This window comes from Cydia strobilella, chromosome 20 (genome assembly GCF_947568885.1).
Source record: "Cydia strobilella chromosome 20, ilCydStro3.1, whole genome shotgun sequence".
In the NCBI taxonomy this organism is placed as follows: domain Eukaryota; kingdom Metazoa; phylum Arthropoda; class Insecta; order Lepidoptera; family Tortricidae; genus Cydia; species Cydia strobilella.
This window is the reverse complement of record NC_086060.1, coordinates 12,636,527-12,662,308: the sequence shown is the minus strand read 5'-3', so window position 1 is coordinate 12,662,308 and position 25,782 is coordinate 12,636,527. Positions and strand designations below refer to the sequence as shown.

Sequence of the window (25,782 nt, the reverse complement as noted above, 5' to 3'; positions counted from 1 at the left end):
TCTGTGTAAGCTATACCTAAACATATACATTTTTTATTTCTTATATTTTGTGGCACTTGACAGACAATGGCACACGTGGTGCTTCTCGTGCGGCGCGTGCGGCTGCGTGCTGCAAGGGGAGTATATGGGCCGCGGTGGCACGCCATATTGCGAGCGCGACTACCAGCGTTTGTTCGGCGTGCGCTGCGCGTACTGCAACCGGTACATCGCGGGCAAGGTGATCAAACTATTGTAACTTAATATTAACCGTTCATATTAAGACTAAGTATATCTCGTTGTAAATTTTTGAATGTATATTTATGAAATGTAAATTTTATTGATAAACATAAAATCTTTTTTATTTCTAACAAACATAAAAATATAAAAACATAAATAATTAAATTAACTAAAAATATCTACATATATTTACAAGTAAAAAATGGGAGCTAGCTCGGCGCCGGATGGCGCCCAGAAGGCTGGTAGCATTGCCGCGCTGAATTGCGATGCCAATCAAATTAAAGTCAAAACCCTTTCAACAATAAACTTCGGCATTGCAGTGTACATACTTAATTGGCGCAGCCGGTAGGATATGAACCTATAAGGGAATATAACGCGATAATAATTGTTTGCATTATAGTGGAAATTTTCTAAGTTCACATAGTTGACATTTATGAATTGACGCTTATTAATATGAAGATCTACCGTTGTACTGATACCCTTAACTTAATAAGATTCATTAGGAGGATGTTGATAAAGAATTAATTTGTTGAAGTGGAAGTGAATCCGAGGGACTGAAGCTCTAACGCGGCGGGCTTTTACTGGCAGCAAAATTACTTGGAATAAAGGACACATAATCATAGACACACAGTTATCGTATAATTCCATCGTTTGAAATATACAAACATTTTAATGTGGCAGGTACTGCAAGCGGGCGAAAACCACCACTTCCATCCAACGTGCGCGCGCTGTTCTAAATGTGGCGACCCGTTCGGAGACGGCGAGGAAATGTTCCTTCAGGTAAATAGAATAGAGGTTATAAAAGATGTCATAAATTATCGCAATCGAAACTTGAAATGTGGTCCTACTTTTTTCGTAACTAATCGAGTTTTTAAATAAAATAGAGATACTGATATTCAGGGCACGAAAGTGTAACTTGCGTGCGTAGGTATTTATGAAATTTTGCGATGCTTGCTTGCGGTCTTTAATGGACAGTTACACATCTATCATGCAAAATACGTCTACGTCCATCCATAACCTCCTGAGAAAAAAATTCTCAAATATTTGTACATATTTCATAATCTATTTGGAACTTTTATTGAAGAAGTAACTTCTGGGTCTCAACGTACCCTACGTTTTTCTCATGTATTCATAATAAAGAACATTTGACAGGGCGCAGCAATCTGGCACCCTCGTTGCGGCCCCGCGCCGCGCGACCCCGCCGACCCCGACCACGACCCTGAGCGAGCTTCTTCTGAGCTACAGGTACACACACACACACACACACACACACACACACACACACACACACACACACACACACACACACACACACACACACACACACACACACATATGCATACACACATGACTATTTTAACACGTTCAGTGTCCCCATACAAAATGATATGAAACAGTCACACGTCCAAGTATGCTTCCACTTTGAAAATGTAATAATGAAAGCACGGACTCCTAAAAAAACCTCCACATTGCGGGCACCCGGGCAGGGAACGTGTTAATACAAACTACCGAGCGACATGGTAGTCTGTGCGGATAATAACGCAACCAATGCTAACCAAAATTGTGTGACGAAATTGTAAAATTCGACTTTTTTGTTTCATTTGTTTTTTGAAGCTATTATGATGACCCTATAAAGTTTTTTTTTGCCGCACAGACTATCATTAATTAGAGTGAGACCAATAAAAAGTCTGCAACGATTTTGATAGCACACGCAGTGCAAGTGTTATTTTAAACGTAAAACTTCTATGAAATTATGACGTATAAATAACACTTGCACCGCGTGTGCTATCAAAATCGTTGCAGACTTATCTTGGTCTCACTCTAACATTTATTAAAACTTCAATTTTCAATGTTCTTTCTGTGTTGAAGTCTAGTCTATGGACTTAGTAATTAATGTAATTTCTCTGATTTTAAAATTAATATTTTGTAAAATGATTCATCATGATGATATGATCACGTATTCGGTATTAATATTTTCATCAATGCAACTACTTTTTTGACTTTGTCACACTTTTTTATTTATTTATAAATGTTCATTAAAAGGCCACAAAATTCTGCGATGTTGTCAAATAATTTGTGGAGGCATTTTAAAAGAACGTTTGCACACTGAAAGAATTTCGTTACTTTCGTAGCTCATGCACGATGTATTCGATGTTCGCAACGTAGATGTAGTTACAATTCTCGCATTTTACAAGTCTTCTTCTTATCTTGTATTATATTTGTACTTGTTTTAATAACTTATGTTATGTGTACTCATGTCACTCAAGACAAACGGATTATAAAACGCGAGATCATTGACGTGCATTTTCAATTATTTTATGGTTTCAGTACAGTGTACTCGGAAATTTGCTTACGAATAAAATGTGCAAATATTTCTTTCGGACAACTTTGATACAACAAAGAAAATATTCGTTAGCATTTCAGATTTCACTGTAGAATACTTTTATTTTTAATTTGATGTTGTTTATTTTCTTTTTTCAGTGCCTTTATTATTGTTTTGCAATGCATCTTGCCCCTCGCCCGACTTCCGTATCGTATTGGACCTTATTAACTGACTATTAAAGCTGAAAATTGCAATGAAATAAATTATATAGTATTAACTCAATGCCTTTTATATAACTTGCTTGTACAGTGGACGTCGACGATGTTTCCTTTTTGTGTCTTATTACAAAGGATTAAGGTGCAAAATTGTAAATATATCTTTGACGGTGGTAAAGATTTTGTACACTTTAATATCACACAATTTATCGTTTTGGTTTACTAAACTGGCCAACAATAAAGAAATATTTCACTTAGTCAAAATATTTCTAAATTAAAAATCTATTAGTCAAATGCAAAACATCCCCTCTTTTTATACAAATTTTCTAAAGAAAAGGGGTCCAATACGATGTACGGTAGTGTCGGGTCTCTCTGTCTCTCGACATATTGACCATTACTAGCACCACCTTTTGACAGCACCTATTTCTGACCAGACATACATAATTACCTACACAACATTTACCTGGCGAAATCCTTAAAGTATAGAATTATTCCGTTTCATGTTAAAGCATTTTTTGCAATAAAAATTCTTCCGAATCAAGTCTACTAATACTTAGAAAGTGAGAAAATCAAATGAAATAAATATGTTATCGGCTTTCTCCAGGTATTTATTGTAATTAAAGTTAGTATCTTGAACGACTGTAGTCTGTATCTGACACTGTGTGTTCACAACATTACGTATTGTAGATAGTCGTGTGGATGTAAAAAGGGTTTACAGAACAGCCCTGCACATAATTACACTTCTTTTTCCTTTCTAGAAAACTTTCGTGGTGATTATTAAAAAAACTTATTAGTACAGGATAGGATTTCCAAGTGTTTGACGTAGCCACGTCAGATTTTCATATTCGATCCAGCTCTCGGAAATGTTAGAATCTTAGACCATTATCTAGGACCGTCAAAAGGTGATGCTAGGGTCACTACGGTACCTACCGCAAACAAAAAAATACGCTTTGATAGAAAAATGCATTGGTGGACCGTTTTAAGGCTGTACACACCACTTTTTTTGTTATTTCCACTCAGAATTGTATAGCTTTTTCAATCCTAATAGGAAAAAAGTATCCCAAAATTTCCATACATTTCTCACATCGTCTATTTCAAACCTTATTCGTAATTACAAACCTTGGAACACGTTTTTGATCAAAAAAGCTTGTGATTCTAAAATGTAAAAAATATCAACTTTTAAAAGTGGTGTTATAATAAAACGGTCTAGATGCCGAAGGTTTAAAAACGGGTGGTACTGTAGCGTGGTCAGTGTGTGAGTGAGAGCGAGACGGAGAATGCTGAGTGTTGTTGTTGTGCAGTTCTCGCTGCGCTCGCGCACGCCCAGCGTCAACGGCTCCTACTGCAGCCCCTACAGTAGCCTGACCAGGAAGGTCCGCACTTTACTTTTTGTTTTATATTACTTTTAGTTACGTCTTTGCACAGTTGGAACAATGTATGTATATGCTTTTCTAAACTTTTTATAATTGTTACCAAAAACTATGAAACCAAATCTCTTACATTTTTAAAATATCAGAAAATCAGTAGACCCTAAGTTATAGTTATTCACTTATTCAAATGGCTATAATTATTGAAATTTTAGTAGATCCATGTTTCAGTTTCTTATAAATTCCAAGTAATAATATACCCCATCAAATTCAAATAAATGATGTTTCGATTGTGCAAAACGACAGTTATTAAATGATTTAGTTTTAATCATTTTCTGATTATTACTTACGAGTTTTCAACCTTAGTATATTTTATTATTTACTTAAAAAAAATACAAATGATAATGTATTTTTTTTTATCACTTTCTGGGACTTATTTAGTATTATGCACTACATGAAATCATACCGTCATACTGATCGTTAGACTTAATTCGATGTTGATGCTTTTTGGGTAGTGTACAGTATACGAGCATGTGTAGACTAACGTAGATACTGGACTTTGTTGGGCATTATTTGATCATAGGTTACTTCGTGAAAAAATGTGTGTATGTAGAAGCTTTTTTGGCATTTTTTGCACTTTTTTGAAAGAATCGATTGTAATACTGTCGTTCTCGGGTAATATTTTCACTGTGACCAGGTGCATAGTGGTTCAGTACCTAAATAATTCAATTTGGTTAAATTCACTTTGCTATAATACAGCCACAGTTAAACATATCGATAAAATCCAAGATCTTAAAACATTTCACTTTTTTTTTAAATTTTTGTTAATTTAAGTACTTACACTCGGATTTCTCTAACAATATGTGATCCAAAGATTTGATGAGTATAAGTAATGTTTTCAGTACGGCTCCCGCGCGGTCTCCCCCGGACTAATCCTCCGCGAGTACCGCGGCGCGGGCACGCTGTCCCCCGCCAGGATCACCACCTACAGCTACCTCGCCGGCGAGCCCGGCTACCTGCGGCGCCCCCTGCAGCCCTACGACCGCGCGCCCGCCTCGCCGCACTTCCACCGCCCGCCGTGTGAGTACCGCCCTACACCACCCCACTGCACAGCCACCTGGCCGGCGAGCCCGGCTACCTGCGGCGCCCCCTGCAGCCCTACGACCGCGCGCCCGCCTCGCCGCACTTCCACCGCCCGCCGTGTGAGTACCGCCCTACACCACCCCACTGCACAGCCACCTGGCCGGCGAGCCCGGCTACCTGCGGCGCCCCCTGCAGCCCTACGACCGCGCGCCCGCCTCGCCGCACTTCCACCGCCCGCCGTGTGAGTACCGCCCTACACCACCCCACTGCACAGCCACCTGGCCGGCGAGCCCGGCTACCTGCGGCGCCCCCTGCAGCCCTACGACCGCGCGCCCGCCTCGCCGCACTTCCACCGCCCGCCGTGTGAGTACCGCCCTACACCACCCCACTGCACAGCCACCTGGCCGGCGAGCCCGGCTACCTGCGGCGCCCCCTGCAGCCCTACGACCGCGCGCCCGCCTCGCCGCACTTCCACCGCCCGCCGTGTGAGTACCGCCCTACACCACCCCACTGCACAGCCACCTGGCCGGCGAGCCCGGCTACCTGCGGCGCCCCCTGCAGCCCTACGACCGCGCGCCCGCCTCGCCGCACTTCCACCGCCCGCCGTGTGAGTACCGCCCTACACCACCCCACTGCACAGCCACCTGGCCGGCGAGCCCGGCTACCTGCGGCGCCCCCTGCAGCCCTACGACCGCGCGCCCGCCTCGCCGCACTTCCACCGCCCGCCGTGTGAGTACCGCCCTACACCACCCCACTGCACAGCCACCTGGCCGGCGAGCCCGGCTACCTGCGGCGCCCCCTGCAGCCCTACGACCGCGCGCCCGCCTCGCCGCACTTCCACCGCCCGCCGTGTGAGTACCGCCCTACACCACCCCACTGCACAGCCACCTGGCCGGCGAGCCCGGCTACCTGCGGCGCCCCCTGCAGCCCTACGACCGCGCGCCCGCCTCGCCGCACTTCCACCGCCCGCCGTGTGAGTACCGCCCTACACCACCCCACTGCACAGCCACCTGGCCGGCGAGCCCGGCTACCTGCGGCGCCCCCTGCAGCCCTACGACCGCGCGCCCGCCTCGCCGCACTTCCACCGCCCGCCGTGTGAGTACCGCCCTACACCACCCCACTGCACAGCCACCTGGCCGGCGAGCCCGGCTACCTGCGGCGCCCCCTGCAGCCCTACGACCGCGCGCCCGCCTCGCCGCACTTCCACCGCCCGCCGTGTGAGTACCGCCCTACACCACCCCACTGCACAGCCACCTGGCCGGCGAGCCCGGCTACCTGCGGCGCCCCCTGCAGCCCTACGACCGCGCGCCCGCCTCGCCGCACTTCCACCGCCCGCCGTGTGAGTACCGCCCTACACCACCCCACTGCACAGCCACCTGGCCGGCGAGCCCGGCTACCTGCGGCGCCCCCTGCAGCCCTACGACCGCGCGCCCGCCTCGCCGCACTTCCACCGCCCGCCGTGTGAGTACCGCCCTACACCACCCCACTGCACAGCCACCTGGCCGGCGAGCCCGGCTACCTGCGGCGCCCCCTGCAGCCCTACGACCGCGCGCCCGCCTCGCCGCACTTCCACCGCCCGCCGTGTGAGTACCGCCCTACACCACCCCACTGCACAGCCACCTGGCCGGCGAGCCCGGCTACCTGCGGCGCCCCCTGCAGCCCTACGACCGCGCGCCCGCCTCGCCGCACTTCCACCGCCCGCCGTGTGAGTACCGCCCTACACCACCCCACTGCACAGCCACCTGGCCGGCGAGCCCGGCTACCTGCGGCGCCCCCTGCAGCCCTACGACCGCGCGCCCGCCTCGCCGCACTTCCACCGCCCGCCGTGTGAGTACCGCCCTACACCACCCCACTGCACAGCCACCTGGCCGGCGAGCCCGGCTACCTGCGGCGCCCCCTGCAGCCCTACGACCGCGCGCCCGCCTCGCCGCACTTCCACCGCCCGCCGTGTGAGTACCGCCCTACACCACCCCACTGCACAGCCACCTGGCCGGCGAGCCCGGCTACCTGCGGCGCCCCCTGCAGCCCTACGACCGCGCGCCCGCCTCGCCGCACTTCCACCGCCCGCCGTGTGAGTACCGCCCTACACCACCCCACTGCACAGCCACCTGGCCGGCGAGCCCGGCTACCTGCGGCGCCCCCTGCAGCCCTACGACCGCGCGCCCGCCTCGCCGCACTTCCACCGCCCGCCGTGTGAGTACCGCCCTACACCACCCCACTGCACAGCCACCTGGCCGGCGAGCCCGGCTACCTGCGGCGCCCCCTGCAGCCCTACGACCGCGCGCCCGCCTCGCCGCACTTCCACCGCCCGCCGTGTGAGTACCGCCCTACACCACCCCACTGCACAGCCACCTGGCCGGCGAGCCCGGCTACCTGCGGCGCCCCCTGCAGCCCTACGACCGCGCGCCCGCCTCGCCGCACTTCCACCGCCCGCCGTGTGAGTACCGCCCTACACCACCCCACTGCACAGCCACCTGGCCGGCGAGCCCGGCTACCTGCGGCGCCCCCTGCAGCCCTACGACCGCGCGCCCGCCTCGCCGCACTTCCACCGCCCGCCGTGTGAGTACCGCCCTACACCACCCCACTGCACAGCCACCTGGCCGGCGAGCCCGGCTACCTGCGGCGCCCCCTGCAGCCCTACGACCGCGCGCCCGCCTCGCCGCACTTCCACCGCCCGCCGTGTGAGTACCGCCCTACACCACCCCACTGCACAGCCACCTGGCCGGCGAGCCCGGCTACCTGCGGCGCCCCCTGCAGCCCTACGACCGCGCGCCCGCCTCGCCGCACTTCCACCGCCCGCCGTGTGAGTACCGCCCTACACCACCCCACTGCACAGCCACCTGGCCGGCGAGCCCGGCTACCTGCGGCGCCCCCTGCAGCCCTACGACCGCGCGCCCGCCTCGCCGCACTTCCACCGCCCGCCGTGTGAGTACCGCCCTACACCACCCCACTGCACAGCCACCTGGCCGGCGAGCCCGGCTACCTGCGGCGCCCCCTGCAGCCCTACGACCGCGCGCCCGCCTCGCCGCACTTCCACCGCCCGCCGTGTGAGTACCGCCCTACACCACCCCACTGCACAGCCACCTGGCCGGCGAGCCCGGCTACCTGCGGCGCCCCCTGCAGCCCTACGACCGCGCGCCCGCCTCGCCGCACTTCCACCGCCCGCCGTGTGAGTACCGCCTTACACCACCCCACTGCACAGCCACCTGGCCGGCGAGCCCGGCTACCTGCGGCGCCCCCTGCAGCCCTACGACCGCGCGCCCGCCTCGCCGCACTTCCACCGCCCGCCGTGTGAGTACCGCCCTACACCACCCCACTGCACAGCCACCTGGCCGGCGAGCCCGGCTACCTGCGGCGCCCCCTGCAGCCCTACGACCGCGCGCCCGCCTCGCCGCACTTCCACCGCCCGCCGTGTGAGTACCGCCCTACACCACCCCACTGCACAGCCACCTGGCCGGCGAGCCCGGCTACCTGCGGCGCCCCCTGCAGCCCTACGACCGCGCGCCCGCCTCGCCGCACTTCCACCGCCCGCCGTGTGAGTACCGCCCTACACCACCCCACTGCACAGCCACCTGACCGGCGAGCCCGGCTACCTGCGGCGCCCCCTGCAGCCCTACGACCGCGCGCCCGCCTCGCCGCACTTCCACCGCCCGCCGTGTGAGTACCGCCCTACACCACCCCACTGCACAGCCACCTGGCCGGCGAGCCCGGCTACCTGCGGCGCCCCCTGCAGCACTACGACCGCGCGCCCGCCTCGCCGCACTTCCACCGCCCGCCGTGTGAGTACCGCCCTACACCACCCCACTGCACAGCCACCTGGCCGGCGAGCCCGGCTACCTGCGGCGCCCCCTGCAGCCCTACGACCGCGCGCCCGCCTCGCCGCACTTCCACCGCCCGCCGTGTGAGTACCGCCCTACACCACCCCACTGCACAGCCACCTGGCCGGCGAGCCCGGCTACCTGCGGCGCCCCCTGCAGCCCTACGACCGCGCGCCCGCCTCGCCGCACTTCCACCGCCCGCCGTGTGAGTACCGCCCTACACCACCCCACTGCACGGCCACCTGGCCGGCGAGCCCGGCTACCTGCGGCGCCCCCTGCAGCCCTACGACCGCGCGCCCGCCTCGCCGCACTTCCACCGCCCGCCGTGTGAGTACCGCCCTACACCACCCCACTGCACAGCCACCTGGCCGGCGAGCCCGGCTACCTGCGGCGCCCCCTGCAGCCCTACGACCGCGCGCCCGCCTCGCCGCACTTCCACCGCCCGCCGTGTGAGTACCGCCCTACACCACCCCACTGCACAGCCACCTGGCCGGCGAGCCCGGCTACCTGCGGCGCCCCCTGCAGCCCTACGACCGCGCGCCCGCCTCGCCGCACTTCCACCGCCCGCCGTGTGAGTACCGCCCTACACCACCCCACTGCACAGCCACCTGGCCGGCGAGCCCGGCTACCTGCGGCGCCCCCTGCAGCCCTACGACCGCGCGCCCGCCTCGCCGCACTTCCACCGCCCGCCGTGTGAGTACCGCCCTACACCACCCCACTGCACAGCCACCTGGCCGGCGAGCCCGGCTACCTGCGGCGCCCCCTGCAGCCCTACGACCGCGCGCCCGCCTCGCCGCACTTCCACCGCCCGCCGTGTGAGTACCGCCCTACACCACCCCACTGCACAGCCACCTGGCCGGCGAGCCCGGCTACCTGCGGCGCCCCCTGCAGCCCTACGACCGCGCGCCCGCCTCGCCGCACTTCCACCGCCCGCCGTGTGAGTACCGCCCTACACCACCCCACTGCACAGCCACCTGGCCGGCGAGCCCGGCTACCTGCGGCGCCCCCTGCAGCCCTACGACCGCGCGCCCGCCTCGCCGCACTTCCACCGCCCGCCGTGTGAGTACCGCCCTACACCACCCCACTGCACGGCCACCTGGCCGGCGAGCCCGGCTACCTGCGGCGCCCCCTGCAGCCCTACGACCGCGCGCCCGCCTCGCCGCACTTCCACCGCCCGCCGTGTGAGTACCGCCCTACACCACCCCACTGCACAGCCACCTGGCCGGCGAGCCCGGCTACCTGCGGCGCCCCCTGCAGCCCTACGACCGCGCGCCCGCCTCGCCGCACTTCCACCGCCCGCCGTGTGAGTACCGCCCTACACCACCCCACTGCACAGCCACCTGGCCGGCGAGCCCGGCTACCTGCGGCGCCCCCTGCAGCCCTACGACCGCGCGCCCGCCTCGCCGCACTTCCACCGCCCGCCGTGTGAGTACCGCCCTACACCACCCCACTGCACAGCCACCTGGCCGGCGAGCCCGGCTACCTGCGGCGCCCCCTGCAGCCCTACGACCGCGCGCCCGCCTCGCCGCACTTCCACCGCCCGCCGTGTGAGTACCGCCCTACACCACCCCACTGCACAGCCACCTGGCCGGCGAGCCCGGCTACCTGCGGCGCCCCCTGCAGCCCTACGACCGCGCGCCCGCCTCGCCGCACTTCCACCGCCCGCCGTGTGAGTACCGCCCTACACCACCCCACTGCACAGCCACCTGGCCGGCGAGCCCGGCTACCTGCGGCGGCCTAATAATAAGAGCGTGTTTCGAATCTAAACTGGTCCAGTTAGCCACTGTCACCCGAACATTGATAGATCTTGTTTAGTCATGTTATATCACAATACATCCATACTTCAACACAAATTCCTTCACATGGCGACCCTGCCATCGTAATAACTAATAAGCGATGTCTTGTATGATTTTTTTAAACCAGTTTTTGAATTCCAGCGAGTGCAAGCACACGAGCCAGCAGTCGCGCCGGCAGCAAGGCATCTTCCAGACCAGGGATGAGGGTGCTGGTGGACTCCATACGCAGCGAGACACCGCGGCCAAAATCGCCTCATATGAACAACGAGGTGAGTCATATTCTCAGACTCCAATAAATGTCTTGTATCTTGTACTCAGTTTCAGACTATTTGCTTAGCCGCATAACAACCATCTCGGATACTGGTTTTCGACTTTGTATTCTTAAACTAATTGAATTGAATACACCTTATATCGTATACCTTTATTACTACCCGAGATTGCCAATTTAAATACTTAATCAAATCTTTCTGAAAATTTGCATACATATGTAAGTCGGGTGAGAATGCATCCAAAGATAATGCTGTAAGGTGCAATAGCATGTTGACATAAATATGATCTGATGATGCAGTCGGAAGGTAGCTAAGGGTACTCTTCGATAGAAGAGCAATAACACATTTAGTTTAGGTTAATTAGAAAGGTTTCGAGAAGTACGAGTACTTGATAAACATGCATATGAGAAGTACAGTCAGGAAAAGTTTATGTTGGAAAAAAAATATTGAAACTTGTCTTTATAATGTGAAAATGATGAAAATATTTGTTGATGCGGTTTTCTTGCGCCGCGTTCTCAAATCTCGCATCATTCGCCATTTGATTAGAAAGTGTGCGCTGTGCTACCACAATGGTAACGGCAACCTTCCTTCTTCAGGAGCCCATCGAGTTGTCGCACTACCCCGCGGCGTTCAAGCCCCTGCCCGGCACGCAGCCCAAGATAGAGCGGGACGACTTCCCCGCGCCGCCCTACCCTTACACCGACCCAGGTCACATTTATATTTATACTGTGTCACACCTATATGTAATATGTATATGAGGGGTTGAAAAAACATTTTTTCCGAAAATAAGATTTTAATCCCATAACTCAGCTTTTAATGAACTTACACATTCTGAACCACTGTATAAGAAATTAACATAGTCCTGAATTAGATCCTGGCAGGGTCGCCATGTAAGGTGAGGGTTCAGAGTAGAAACGAGTATTCAGCTTAAATGATGCTTTATTAGGGCAGCTACCAGATCCCGTGCTACTACGCGAAAACGGTCTTAGAAGACATCGCCCCGGAATTCAAATTAATGAAGATTGGCGTTTACAGATTTTGGAAAAAACATACAGGGTGCGAGAAAAAGGTCATTTTTGACAAACTTTTTTTTTTGATGCTAATCGATCCCATTCCTATCCAGGATTAAAAGCTTGTATGGGACCAAAAAAAAAATAAACGGCTAGAAAAGCCACAAAGCGAAGAAAACTTTTCCTATACAATTTGTATGAAAATGATAACTTTTATTTTTCACATGCTATTTTTTATGCCAATCGATTCCATTCCTATCCAGTAAAAACCGCAATTAAAATGGTCAACTCATTTCCACTATTGCTAAAAAATTAAAATTCTCATATGGTACAGTACTAATTACGGCCCACAACACATTTGGTAATCACAATATTTGAATCTCGGTGTTATTAAAAATAATTTTGACGTAGCACTAGAAGCCCGTACACCTATTGTAAAATGTCTCGCTTATATGTTTTTCACTTTTATCCATTTTCTTACCTTAAAATATCTTCAGAGAGGAGACGTCGCTGGTCAGACACCTACAAAGGCGTTCCGGACAGCGACGAAGAGGAGACCAAGGTGAACGGCGTCAACGGCCACGGTCCGGGGGGGAAAAATGGCACCCAGGAACCCCGCGACCCGCAGCTGCGCAGGGAGCATCAGGAGCTCGCTAAAATTGACTCTGGCATCGCACAGGTATGGATAATACAATCAGTTTCACTGTAAAGAACAGTGGTCGTAGAATTCTGCCCTGAGACACGCCTAAATATATAAAGTAAGATAGAAATTATTGTTGTCCTAGAATACTGTCTTGGAGCACAACAAGCTATAAAATTGACTCTGACATCGCACAGGTATGGATAATACAATAAGTTTCACTGTAAAGAACAGTGGTCGTAGAATTCTGCCCTGAGACACGCCTAAAGACACGCCTAGATAGAAATAATTGTTGTCCTAGAATACTGTCTTGGGGTACGCCAAGCTACAAAACTGACTATGACATCGTACAGGTATGGATAATACAATGTCAATAGGTTTCACTAAATAATAGTGGTCGTAAAATGCTGCCTTGCGGCACGCCTTACTATGAAAAGAACCGATAGCGCTATTGCCCTGAGACACGCTTAACTATAAAAAATTGTGATCCTAATATAATGTCCTGTGGCACTGTTATCTATATAGTGGTCCTAGGACGGAATCCTGTGAACTGTAAAAAATAAAAAATAAGGTTATTTTGTGGCATGCGTCTCTACAAATAGTAAAGTTATATGACTTACCTTACATATTAGAACGCGATTTTGGGACAAAAATAACTATAATCTAATCTAGGGGCATAATTAACTACATCTCGTATCTGGAATGTTGGGTCATTTGAAACAATAAATGTGACTTTACAGAAGGGTCCTAATGCTTCAAGTGCAATAAGGGCGTTGCCCATTATTGTTCACAACATTGCGTAAAATTAAGTTTTAAATATAAGGACCCTTCTTTGATGGAAAGCTACAAATAATGATTTAATTAATGGAATATGTAGTAAATTGTAGTACCAGAATACGTATCTGGGGTACGATTAAGACTAAGTACTTAATAAAAAAAATGCTGGAAGAGATACTCGTGGTTATAATGTTTTAATGGATTTATTTCAGGTATTCTTGAAAGAAGTTAAAGAGCGGGAGAAGATGCAACAGTGGAAGAAACAAAATCTAGATCCTCGTAATGCAAGCAGGTATGTTTTTTTGTGTAGCTATAAACAAATATACTTTACGGCAAAATCACTAATTTTGTTTTGTTCATCTTAACTAATTTTGTTTCGTGAAGAATAAGTTAATATACATAAGTGATCTCATTTAGAATTAAATTTCAATATTGTACGCCTCACTGAGGCGGGACATGAAGACCGTTGTAAATTAGAACAACATCCCTGTAAGTCATGACCAACAATAAATAATATAATAGATTGATGGTATACTGTATACTCGTACACCGTACAGGACGCCGAGCGCCATGCGCGAGCCGCCGTACCGGCTGCGGTACTCGTCCCCGGTCGGCGCCTCGCCCTCGCGCCAGCTCGACCACGCGCGCCCCGACTCCGAGCCCTACTACACGCACACCTCGCACTCGCACATACCCAGCTACAACGGTGAGTGTCACCCCCACCCGCCACCGAGCCGACTGTGGATGGTATTCCACTTTATGTGATACAGGCGAGATAATATATAAACATTCATTATATAAAAACAATGTAATAGAGGCCTTCTCGCGCCCGAGAGCGAGCCTGCGCCCGGCGGTGGAACGTTTCTAGACTGAATTATTTTTATTCATTTAAAGACGTCGGAATGCATCTGGCATCTGACTGCTAGAAACTTGAGAAATAGTGCCTTATGAACGACATTGTGCATATGAATATGATTTTAAAATGTGCTCCGTTGGAACACGAAACCATGTAAACAACAAATACAAAGTTATGAGCTGTATGTGGATACTCATACGTCCTAATAATATTAGCTAGCTTTGTTAAATAATTTCAGCCCTAGAACTTTGGGGCACACCTAACTACAAATAATGTTTTGGGGCACACTTAACAACAATTTAATTTTGTAAACTTAGAAAATACAATAAAGATAATAACTGCAAATAGACATATATTAACCAAAGAACACTACTTATTCGAATGTGATTTAATTTTTTAAATGTTATATCTTGTCTTTATCACATAATCACCACCATTATATGAATTTCACTCAAAAATGACAGTACAATAAATTATATCAAATACTACTTTCTTCATCAATACCATTAATCGATACCCCAGTTCACACAAGTACTAATTACGCGGAAAATTTAGTTGTAATACAGGCCTTTTGTATATGCACTGTGGTACTAATTACAACAAAATTATCACCGCAATCAGTACGAGTGTGAACTAGGGTTAGGTATCGTGATGTGCTTTATTCTCATTTATTATAATCTAAATAGTAATTTAAATAAAAAATTATAATGAAAACTACTTTAAACAAGCTTTAATAATTTATAGGACAGTCAAGCATTCAAATTACACAGTTCAAGTAATAAATGGGAATAAAAGCACTTATAATTAATTTATACCTATAGTATTCTAAGCTCAGCCTACTGACCTATGTTAAGTCCATAGTTCTAACCGAGGGCGTTTTCACACTTACTCAATCTCGTGTGGATGTGCCCTTACATCACGTCACTGGCCTACCCTTCTCATAATGTCTCTGATAATCGCACTCTATTATTTTATTAACCTCCCACAATATAATTATGTATTTCCCTGTCACTGATAAAGTTTTATTGACTTGTGAAAAAAAAAACCCTTTAGTGTATTCATACACAAAATACATGTTTGAATATAATAGTAAAATAATCGAGGCGGTGCGTTGTCAAACTACTAATCTGCACTCTGATCTATCATGCTCTTGCTCTCTTAATCTGGATCTAAACGAGTAGGTGATAGGGTCGAAATTGGGGTGAAACATCAATATTTAACATGTGAAAACAATTATGTGGTATGTAGCGTTTTTATGGCAAATTATCTTCTTTATTTTTAAATTTTTATTTATTTATTTTAAGCTTTATTACACATCAAAAAAAGTTGAAAATCGCGGACTTAATACCTCATGGCATTCTCTACCAGTCAAACCATAGGGCCAAACAGAAATGTCAAGGTGGGCGCAGTAAGGAGCGTTTTCCTATATGTATGTGCATACTTAACTGGATTTACTAAACATACCACATATGTTTTCATTTTCCAGAAAGCTAACTTGAATTACCGTATAATAACAAAGAATGTTTATATTGTAATGAACGACAGAGCTTGGATAAATACATTGTATTCACTGTTACAGTACAATCAGTACATAGTTACTGCCTCAACGAGGGTGAGACTTCTCATGTATCTTGTATTTAGACGGCAACCCCGCTTCTAACAGACATTGACGTATACCTTTATTTTATTATACATACATACATGTACCCTCTATGCTTTGTCTTTCATCGCATATATATCCATAAGCATAGTTATGTTTAAGTTTAACAAGAAAGCATTCGTTTCAGTATTATATTTAATAATTTACTTATATTTTTACTTTTTAGTTGAAAACACATATTTAAAATCGTTATCGTGTATTTCTTGGTAGTATTTTTTCATAAATAAAGAATTGAATGCTAGAATCCGTGTACGATAACTCTACACAGATTTCGCAACGACAAAGTGTGGTAGTGCGGCTATGCGCTTATTGTTTTTATAGGTATTTGACGTTTATGGTGTCAATTCCACACACTGTCGTTTGTCTAATCCGTGCAGAGCTATTGGATTAATTATTGAAAGCTGAAATGAATGCAGTAAAGTAGTGAGATCAGGCGCAGCGTTCGTCGTTCCGAGGTGAGACCAATTGGCTTAAAAATTACGCTTTTACCACGCCGCCAATTTATTTTGCTAAATTTCAAAATTGATCGGGAATATACTTTTAATAATTTACTCCACAAATAAATAATGAATTTGACTAAGGGGCAAGATAACTACTTTTGATTGTTTTTAATAATGCTATTAAATTGGCATTGTCACAATTTTTTTATTTTTTTATTTATCTCAATGTACATCACAACAATTTTCTTACAATTATATTCCTCGCCAAACTGCGATTGCAGTTTGTTGGCGAGATAGTGCTCATTTTTACATTTTAAGCATTTATGCACTTAAAAAACTAAACTTAAACTTAGATACTATCCGAAAAGCGAACATGCATGGCGATAGTTTATGATGACTATTAAAAAAAAAGATATATTATTTTATCTTTTTGTTTAATTCAACTTGCCTTTAATTTTTTTTATCGAAATCACCGTAAGGTCCATCTAAAATACCTAATAATAATAAGTATGATTTTCGCACTTAAACTATCGTAAGACATATTTCAAAATATTTATCAGTACGGTTATTACTCACTATTATTTTTAGTCGCTTTTGGCGACATGTTTCGGATTCTTTGGGAATGGCGGCGCGGGCAGTGCACGACGTACAACCGCCGCGGACACTCGTGTCTGAGGATGGATTCCCAAAGAATCCGAAACATGTCGCCAAAAGCGACTAAAAATAATAGTGAGTAAAAACCGTACTGATAAATATTTTGAAGTATGATTTTAGTTAGATATGCCCCATAGTTAAATTTGCCCTACTTTTTTTTAATACTCCACATCGTTATAAATTCTTTAGTTATTTTAGGCGGCGACGGTTTTGTTTGTGTAGTGTCGGCTTTGGGCTTCATATTTTTTATAAAATTAATTCTGGCTCCAAACTTATTTTATATCAGCTACCTAGTCATGTATCTATCTATCCTTATGCACATTTTGACTTAACACATAGCACGAGTCACCGCATGAGATTTACTTTAATAATTGTCATTTTTTATTCTTGTCATGTTTATATACCTGTAGGGCTAAGATGGTCGGTTTTTGATCGTCTGTCATCATGCTTGTCACGTTCTTGCAAGTATGCAAGTGCGAAAGTGACGCATGAAATGACAAGTGATAAAAATGCTACCACGCTAAATCATTTTCATTGCATATTTTTGAAAGACTTATTGGATTGGCTACTGAATTTAAAATAAACTTTTGAAATTATAATTAGTTGTTTCTTATTGTAGACAATCCGTTAAGTCTTCATTTATTTCATTTTTATGTTCATTTAAGTACTTTTAAGTTTATATTTACAATCTTCTTCTTTCTTCTTTCTCCTCGCCACTTCCCGTTACGCGGGGTCGGCTTTCTTAATCTTGAGGCGCCACTTGCTCCGCTGATAAGCGTCGTCGGGAGTTAGGCCGAGCTCCTTCATGTCTCTCTGGACATTCGTCATCCAGGTAGTCAGCGGCCTACCTCTCCCTCTTTCATGCACAACCTTGGAAAGGCACTTTTTCACGACATGGTCTTCGGATCTACGGATTACATGGCCGTACCATCTTAGCCGTGACTCGGTTAGTTTGTCAGTAATGGGCGCTACTTTGAAACTACCCCTTATGTAATTATTACGCACTTTGTCCCTGAGAGTAACTCCACCCGACCACCGCAGCATCCGCATTTCAGTTGTATGAAGTTTTTGTTGGTGGATTTTCTTCATAGCCCATGCCTCGCTGCCGTAGAGTAAAACAGGTCTCACGGCTGTTCTGTAGACCTTGCCTTTCGTTCTTATAGGCATTTTAGGATCGCAAAGAACTCCTGTTAAAGTACGCCATTTATTCCAGCCAGTGGACGTCCTGTGTGCTATTTCGGCGTTTATAGTTCCATCATCTGCTAGTACAGATCCTAAGTATTTAAACTTATTTACTCTTGGTAGAGGCTGACCGTCCAGTTCTACTTTGTCATTTGGTTGGATGGGTTCGTCGGGGTTGAAGTTGCAAACCATATATTCTGTTTTGGTTCTGCTAATGCGTAATCCGTTCGCTTCTAAACAACTCCTCCATAGTTCCAAATTTTGTTCAGCTTCGAGTTTGTTGCTTGAGATAAGCGCCACGTCATCCGCGTAAAGGAGGTTCCATGGTGTGGGTTTCTGGATATGCGATGTCAAATAGTTCATAGTTATGTTGAATAACATGGGACTTAGCGCGCTGCCTTGGTGTACTCCTACTTCTATATTGAAACTCTTTGACGTACCAGCTGGGCTTCTAACGCAAGTTTCCACGTTGTTGTACATGTCCATTATGAGTCTCACGTAGCATTCGGGGACATTTTGGCTTCTAAGGGCTTCCCATATTATTGTTCTCGGTACGCGGTCGAACGCTTTCTCGAGGTCTATGAATACTATCCATAGGTTTTGTTTGGTATCGCGGGCTTGTTCCATCACTAGTCTGATTGCATGAATTGCGTCAGTAGTTCCTTTTCCAGCAACGAATCCGAATTGATTTTGAGTTAGCGTTATTAGAGGTTGAAGGCGCTCACAGAGTACACGTTCCCAGATTTTGAGAGTGTGGGATGTAAGTTTGATGCCACGAAAGTTTGCACAGTCCCGGACATCTCCCTTGTTCTTGTAGAATGGGACCAACACACTCTTACGCCAGGCATCGGGCATTGTATCGGTGGTCAGGATGTTGTTAAAGAGTTCACAGAGCCATACTTCCCCATCTGCACCTAGTGATTTCCAGAGTTCGGCTGGTATATTATCTGGTCCAACAGCTTTATGGTTTTTCATCTTCCAGATAGCTCTTCGAACTTCGGCCACGGTAATTTCATTTGCCGGTCCTTGTACGATAGGTAGGCTTACTTTTGGGTACCTAGGAAACTCTTCGTTAAGTAGCTTCTTATAATAACTATGCCACCTTTTACATATGTCCGCGTTGTCTGTAAGTAGCAGCCCTTCTTCGTTTTTAATGTATTTTGTAATTCTGAAGTCTTTGCAATCGTTATATCTATGTTTAGCTATTTTGTATACGTCAGTGTCAGTTGCTAGTTCCAGGCGTTGGTATAGATCGATGTTAGCTCTTTCCTTTTCAGTTGCTACCGTTCTTCTGGCAGTTTTCTTTGCAGATTGATACAGCTCTTTATCTTCCGGCGAACCAGATTTCTGCCAAATTTTAAATAGACGTTTCTTTTCAGAAACACTGTCTTTGGCCTGAGTGTTCCACCATTTAGTATCTTTCGTATTGTGTAGGGCTCCTTTACTAGTTCCTAGCTCTAGCTTTGCTGCATTGACACAGTGATTTTCAAATTTCTTCCAGATTTCTGTAGGAGTGTTATCTCTTGGGGGGTGTTCGCACATAAAATTCGCTATCTTTTTCCGTAGAGAGTTCCCCTTTTCCGTTTTAAGCTCATGCCACTTTATATTTTCCACTTTAGGTCTTATAATTTTAACAGGTTTTCTAAGTTTTAGAGCCGCTAATAGTAGCCTGTGTTGGGAAGTGAGGGGTTCCCCCGGAATTATCTTGCAGTCTTTGATTTGTTTTAGGTTTTGTTTATCAATCAAAATATAGTCTATCTGCGTCTTTGCCCTTCCACTCTTATATGTGATCAAATGTTCTTCCTTCTTTTGAAAGAAGGTATTAACAACTGCAAGATTTTGGGAGGCAGCAAATTCCATAATAGTAGCGCCTTCACTGTTTTGTCGGCCGAAACCAAAGCCACCATGATAACCTTCGAAACCGTCCCTGTCTTTTCCCACATGGCCATTCAAATCACCACATACCACTTTTTGCTCTGTTGCCGGCAGTGTTTTTAACAGATCATGGAGGTCTTCCCAGAATTGCTGTTTTTCGGCTTCTTGGCAGTTAACTTGTGGTGCATAGACGGAAAGGACGTTAAGGCATGGTTGTTTTTCTAATGCGATCTTCACGGACATGATGCGGTCACTAATTCTATTGATTTCTACAACGTTCTCACTAAGGTATTTGTCTAATACTATTCCAACACCATTCTTGGTGTTTTCTATACCGTTGTAAATGAGTTTGAAACCTTTTCCGATTTGCCGTGATTTGGCGCCCTTCCACTTTGTTTCCTGCACACAGCATAGGTTTATGCGACGTCGTTCTAAAATTGCACTTAGTTCGGCACTGCGTCCTGTCATTGTACCAATGTTCCAAGTAGCTATGCGTAATTCGAACAGTGGTACAGCGAGTCGGTGATCCGGGTTTTCGTCGCTTCTGGGGGACGCCCTAGCATTTGCAGCATATCCATAGTACCCGTCGCTTGAGGGGGACGCCCTAGCATTAGTTCTCTTTCTTTTATTGTGGTTTGGCCTCATGATTAATATATATAATTGGCTATTGGTTTTTACGGTCGGTTGCCACCTGACACCAAGACTATTGCTTTGCTGCAAAGCATGAGTGCCGCCGTTGGTCCATGCAGGACTCCTCCGCCGCCAACTCTTCTGCGTGCTCCAGCCCAAACACCCAGCACTGTAGTCGGCCTCACCTCCGATGATGTCGAAGAAGCCCGAATCCAGGGGTTTGTTAACGAAGTTTCCATCTCCGGCCTGTTGGTCCGCGGGGGCTATTTTATTTCACCCCTACCCTGCATATCTGCCGAGCGTTTCCCTATCCGCCACCTGGGACGCGTTCTCTAGGGGTGAGGCTCCCCCGAGAAAAGTTTATATTTACAATGATATATAAATTTGTTTAAAAACTTATGACATAGGTACATATTGTCTATTATTATGTTGCTGCTCTTTGATTCGTTATCAGCATGTGTCTGTCGATCACATATTCTTCTTTGTCCAGTTTTAAACTAAAATAAATGAATACTTGAACTCCAACTTAGTTTTTCTGCAAGACTATGTGATAGACAAAATGTTAAATTATTTATTTTGTTATTCGGTTACTCGGCCTTTCAAAACTCAATTCAACTAAGATTTAATATTTTTAATAACAGTCTCGATCTTCAAAAACAGTGTAATATATTTAAATCGTATGATACAGTGTAAAACAGTTGAAAAGCCGTGTTACTACTTAGACACACACACGGCGAACTGCAAGAAACTACATCAGTGAAGTGTCGAAATATAATTATGAAATAAGAAACACTGACTGATTGCAAGAAAGACAAAAACCAAGTTCATGAAAGCCCTTAAGATAAATTATTTAGATTAAAAAAGAAGTAATTTCTTCAGTTTCAAGTTGGTTGTAAATGTGTCACACAAGGCTGATTAATTTCTTGCCGATCGCCGCAGCTTTAGAGGAGTACTTACTCTCACTGCTGCATCGCACAAATGTGAATCTACCGTTATGTACTTTAAATTAATTTCAAACATTTTATATTAAAGTTCATTGCAAACATGACTGTTTAACAATAAGTGCCTAATATACTATTTATCCACGGGATAAAGTCATAACATAAAGTCGGAGTCTGATATTTGGTGAAAGAAGAACACATGTTTTTTTTTACTCTGAGACGAATAGTACAAATGACACGCTTGTATACAAACAAGCATCGGTGTTTTTTGGAAACTAAAGAAAGCAATATTACAACCTAAAAATCTACAATATTTATTTGATTTCAAACTTTTGTCAAAAAATTTGACTTACATTTTGATAGCTTGCATATTTATTAGTGAATGTTTGCACACATACATATATAATAGCAACGGTCGGTCCATATTGTTTGTGTCAGTGTGCGTGTCCCTAGCGTGTGTGTGTGTGTAGTAATGCACGCGGCGCCGCGGCCCGGCTACGGCCTGCGCTCCAACACGCTGCCCGCCACCAACGGACATGTGAGTACCCGCCATCATGGACTCTAACTCAATGCGGTAAGGTTCATTATATCTACGCGTTGCGTCACCAAATTACCGAATTATAAATACACATCTCTACTATTGTCAACCTTACTACATTGTAATAAGGTTCAATAAGACGTGTTAACTGCACTAAAGCTACAGCTCGAGGTAAGATCGCCAGAAGGTATCCAAAATATCAAAATGATGTTTTTTTTTGGGTAGATGGAAGCCGGATTATAATTCCATTATCACAATCACGATAATCCCGCTTCTTTCTCTTACCAATGCGATAGAATTTTGACTTTATTCAAACACGATAAGTTTCTTAGTAACGTAGTAGATTTATTGAGACTGTATGATTACGTAATATTGTGTATACGCTTCTAATGAGGGCTAACGCGTATGAATTCGCCGCTAGGGGCGCTAGTGTAGATGGTGGTCTTTTCCATAGTTCGAAATGTCAAATGTCACTCGTCACTTCAATGACTGACGACAGCTGTTCTTTTGGACCACCATTAACAGAGGCGCCAACTGGTGAGTAAAAAAACGATAGCCCTCACTGTTTAAGCCTTATTCGTTTTATTACAAATTAATAAGGATCTAAACAGTTTAGGACCATACAAAACTTTCTCGTTTATCATGTTTGATTATAGTTGGAATTCGAGGGATAGTTATTTACTTAATCATAAGTTAGTATTAAGCTAGAATAAAAGAGTCGGTTGTTTTTTCCAGTCTACCTAAATAAAATAACACGAGTAAATATTATTAAATTAAATAAAAACACCGAATAACAAATTAAAAATCGAGAAAACAACCGTGCTCCACGAGGTAGGGTGACCACGATTGCGTAGTTAGTAGGACATGGTCCGGTAGGCTAGGTAGCGGTAGGGTAGGGTGGGGTAGGGTAGAGCCAGTGCTGACGCGCGGTGTTGCAGTGGTGTCGTCGCTGCGGCAGGCGCCGCGGCCGGGCTACGGGCTGGCGGCGCGCTCGCACACCTTCTCCTCGAGTACTGGAGTAAGTTGCTACTAAATACGTACATATTCAAGGTTGCGCACTCTCTCAACAACTACTACTTCATTATTTTTGACGAGGAAAAGTGGGATAACGCAGACATTCAATCCGCTCCGTTTTAGCGGATCCACGAAAGCAACTGTTGGATACAGGTATTGTAATTGTATTGTAACGCCTGACCAGGGGCCCGTTTATCAAGAGCTTGTAGTTTGTAATACAAATGGAAGTTCCTTTTTGACAGTTTTTGTTAGAAAGGGACTTCCACTTGTATTACAAGCTACAAGCTTTTGATAAACGGGCCCCTGGAATATATGATCATTGATCACGCTGACGATCGCTATACATGAGACCAGCGCCCTCTTGACAATGATCATATCTGGTCTGATCAGGCTTTACGCGCTGACTACGACATTGCGCGACTGACTTCGGCTAAGGCGACAACCATACGTTGGAGCGAGACACAGTGATCGGACCTTTCTTTCCCACCTATGGTTTTCGCCTAAGCCGAAGCCAGTCGCGCAATTTCGTGAACAGGCCGTTAGAATTATATGATTGTGTGATTTACTTGTGATAGATGTTTTGCTAGTCAGTCGCAAATAGAGAACGATATTATTTTAGTATATTTTAAATGGGATAGTAAAATAAAATTAATGTTATTCTCGCGCAATAAAAAACAATAGGACGCTATGAATTTTATTATAAACACACGTCACAGTAGTAGTAAGCTAATATATTCCTGACATTCCTGTATTTTGTACCTTGTTTTTTATTTATTTTATTTGTAGTGTACATAATAATTGAAGTTTCTAAAACTCGAAATAAATAAAATTGGATTAAATTTTAAATAAAATCAATATTCAGATACGAGTGTGTCTCTTTTAGGTTTATTGTTTTTTGTTTATATAGTTTTATACCAATAGTTAAATAATGTTCTCAACAAAATACCAGGCCGAAGTCTTACGATATTTACAGACGGGCGCAGATAAATAACGATGTGTCAATTATTCTACTTACTGACATAATGTATTGTGGTTATATAGGGCGACTTCACATTCAGCGGCATGGGCGACAAGACGCATAGCACGGACTTCTCCAGCGGCAAGTCAGACAGTGAGTACACCCTACACTACACCTGACGTAATGTGTATTGTGGCGTGCTGTGTCAAAACGTGCGAGATACACGCATCTGACGTAAATGTTTATATACATTCTATGATTAAAATATCTGTTTGGCTAGTCAAATTAGCTGGGTGCAAAAATCATAATTCACAAAAAAAGGTATAGTTGACTTTATCTAACTTTCAGTCGGTGGGCCTTTTGTGTTTACAAATTGTCAGTTAAAAGGAGGACGATTGTACAAGTTCTTCGAGTGATCAGTGCAAATTATATTTCATCAACTACGAGGGGAGGTACTAATATTCGCGGAATGAACTATTTGCAAATTAAATAAAACAATAGAAGTATTTTTCAATATATTTACCCTCGAGTTTAATGTCTTTTTCAGATCGACTTATTAATTTATTACCATCAAAAAAATATTTTTTATCTTTGCCCTCAAAATGAGCCGAAATTGCCTCCTTAACTTCTTAATTACTTTTCTAATGAAAGATGCCTGTATCTCGTATTATGTGTTAGTTGAATGGCTACTGTATTAATATGGACCATATTTAAACGGGCCGCACTTATTCGCATTTTGCTGTAAATAAATCCATCGTAAATAATCGTAAATAATGTTGGTTTTACTTCTCTCATCTATTCTCATTGAGAAAATCTCCTAACTTAGCGTAATCTTGTGACGGTGTTTCGCCAATTAGGTCTGTGACATCCATAAGTGCGACGAGCAACTTGTGGTGTCCGGGGTTGTCCTAATTTGTCCCGCTAGTCTTCTCGGACTGGACCGAATGTTCGATTATCTACTTTACCATTGGTTCTTTCTTTTACTTATTGCCGTGTAGCTTAATCAAAACATTAATCTTCCTTTTGCAACTGTAAATAGTTTTTCAACACACTTGCTCAAAACGACGTTTTTATTCCACCGATTTTTGGCTCATAATCCTATATAGGTATATTAAACACGCGTGCTCTTTCAGTGTATTATTCCACTCGTGCTCTTTCATTATATTATCCGACTGAGTTAAGAAGCTATCTGATTGCTAATAATATGCATGGAAAGGGAGCCTTCTTTAATTGGTCGGACTGGCGGGCACGGGCCCGCCCGCCGCGCCGCCCGCGGCCGGGGCGAGCGAGGGCCGGCCGGCACGAGTATGACAGATGAAACACACAATACTAACCGTTTTAACTATTAAAATATGATTAATATGAAAGTTTCTTTTTTTCTCGTAAGTGTGTTGAAAAACGTCGTATGAAACGCGTGTGCATTGGTCATTACACACATCGGCTTTCATATTGCGCGCTCGCTTACACAATATCGCCTCGTGTGTAATGACCAACTTAGCACACTTGTATCATAATGTACT

At 46.4% G+C, this 25,782-nt stretch overlaps 1 protein-coding gene across 1 annotated transcript in view; it reads left to right on the top strand.

Moving 5' to 3' along the window:
* The window catches only part of LOC134750716 (actin-binding LIM protein 3), a 93,568-nt gene that overhangs the window by 59,625 nt on the left and 8,161 nt on the right, over positions 1 to 25,782 (top strand). The window contains exons 6-17 of the mRNA XM_063685952.1: positions 64 to 217; positions 898 to 996; positions 1,369 to 1,461; positions 4,056 to 4,127; positions 5,024 to 5,201; positions 10,960 to 11,087; positions 11,684 to 11,795; positions 12,595 to 12,776; positions 13,727 to 13,806; positions 14,072 to 14,220; positions 22,223 to 22,290; positions 24,346 to 24,415. Coding sequence (XP_063542022.1) covers positions 64 to 217; positions 898 to 996; positions 1,369 to 1,461; positions 4,056 to 4,127; positions 5,024 to 5,201; positions 10,960 to 11,087; positions 11,684 to 11,795; positions 12,595 to 12,776; positions 13,727 to 13,806; positions 14,072 to 14,220; positions 22,223 to 22,290; positions 24,346 to 24,415 — 1,385 coding nt within the window. The remainder of the gene's footprint in view (positions 1 to 63; positions 218 to 897; positions 997 to 1,368; positions 1,462 to 4,055; positions 4,128 to 5,023; positions 5,202 to 10,959; positions 11,088 to 11,683; positions 11,796 to 12,594; positions 12,777 to 13,726; positions 13,807 to 14,071; positions 14,221 to 22,222; positions 22,291 to 24,345; positions 24,416 to 25,782) is intronic.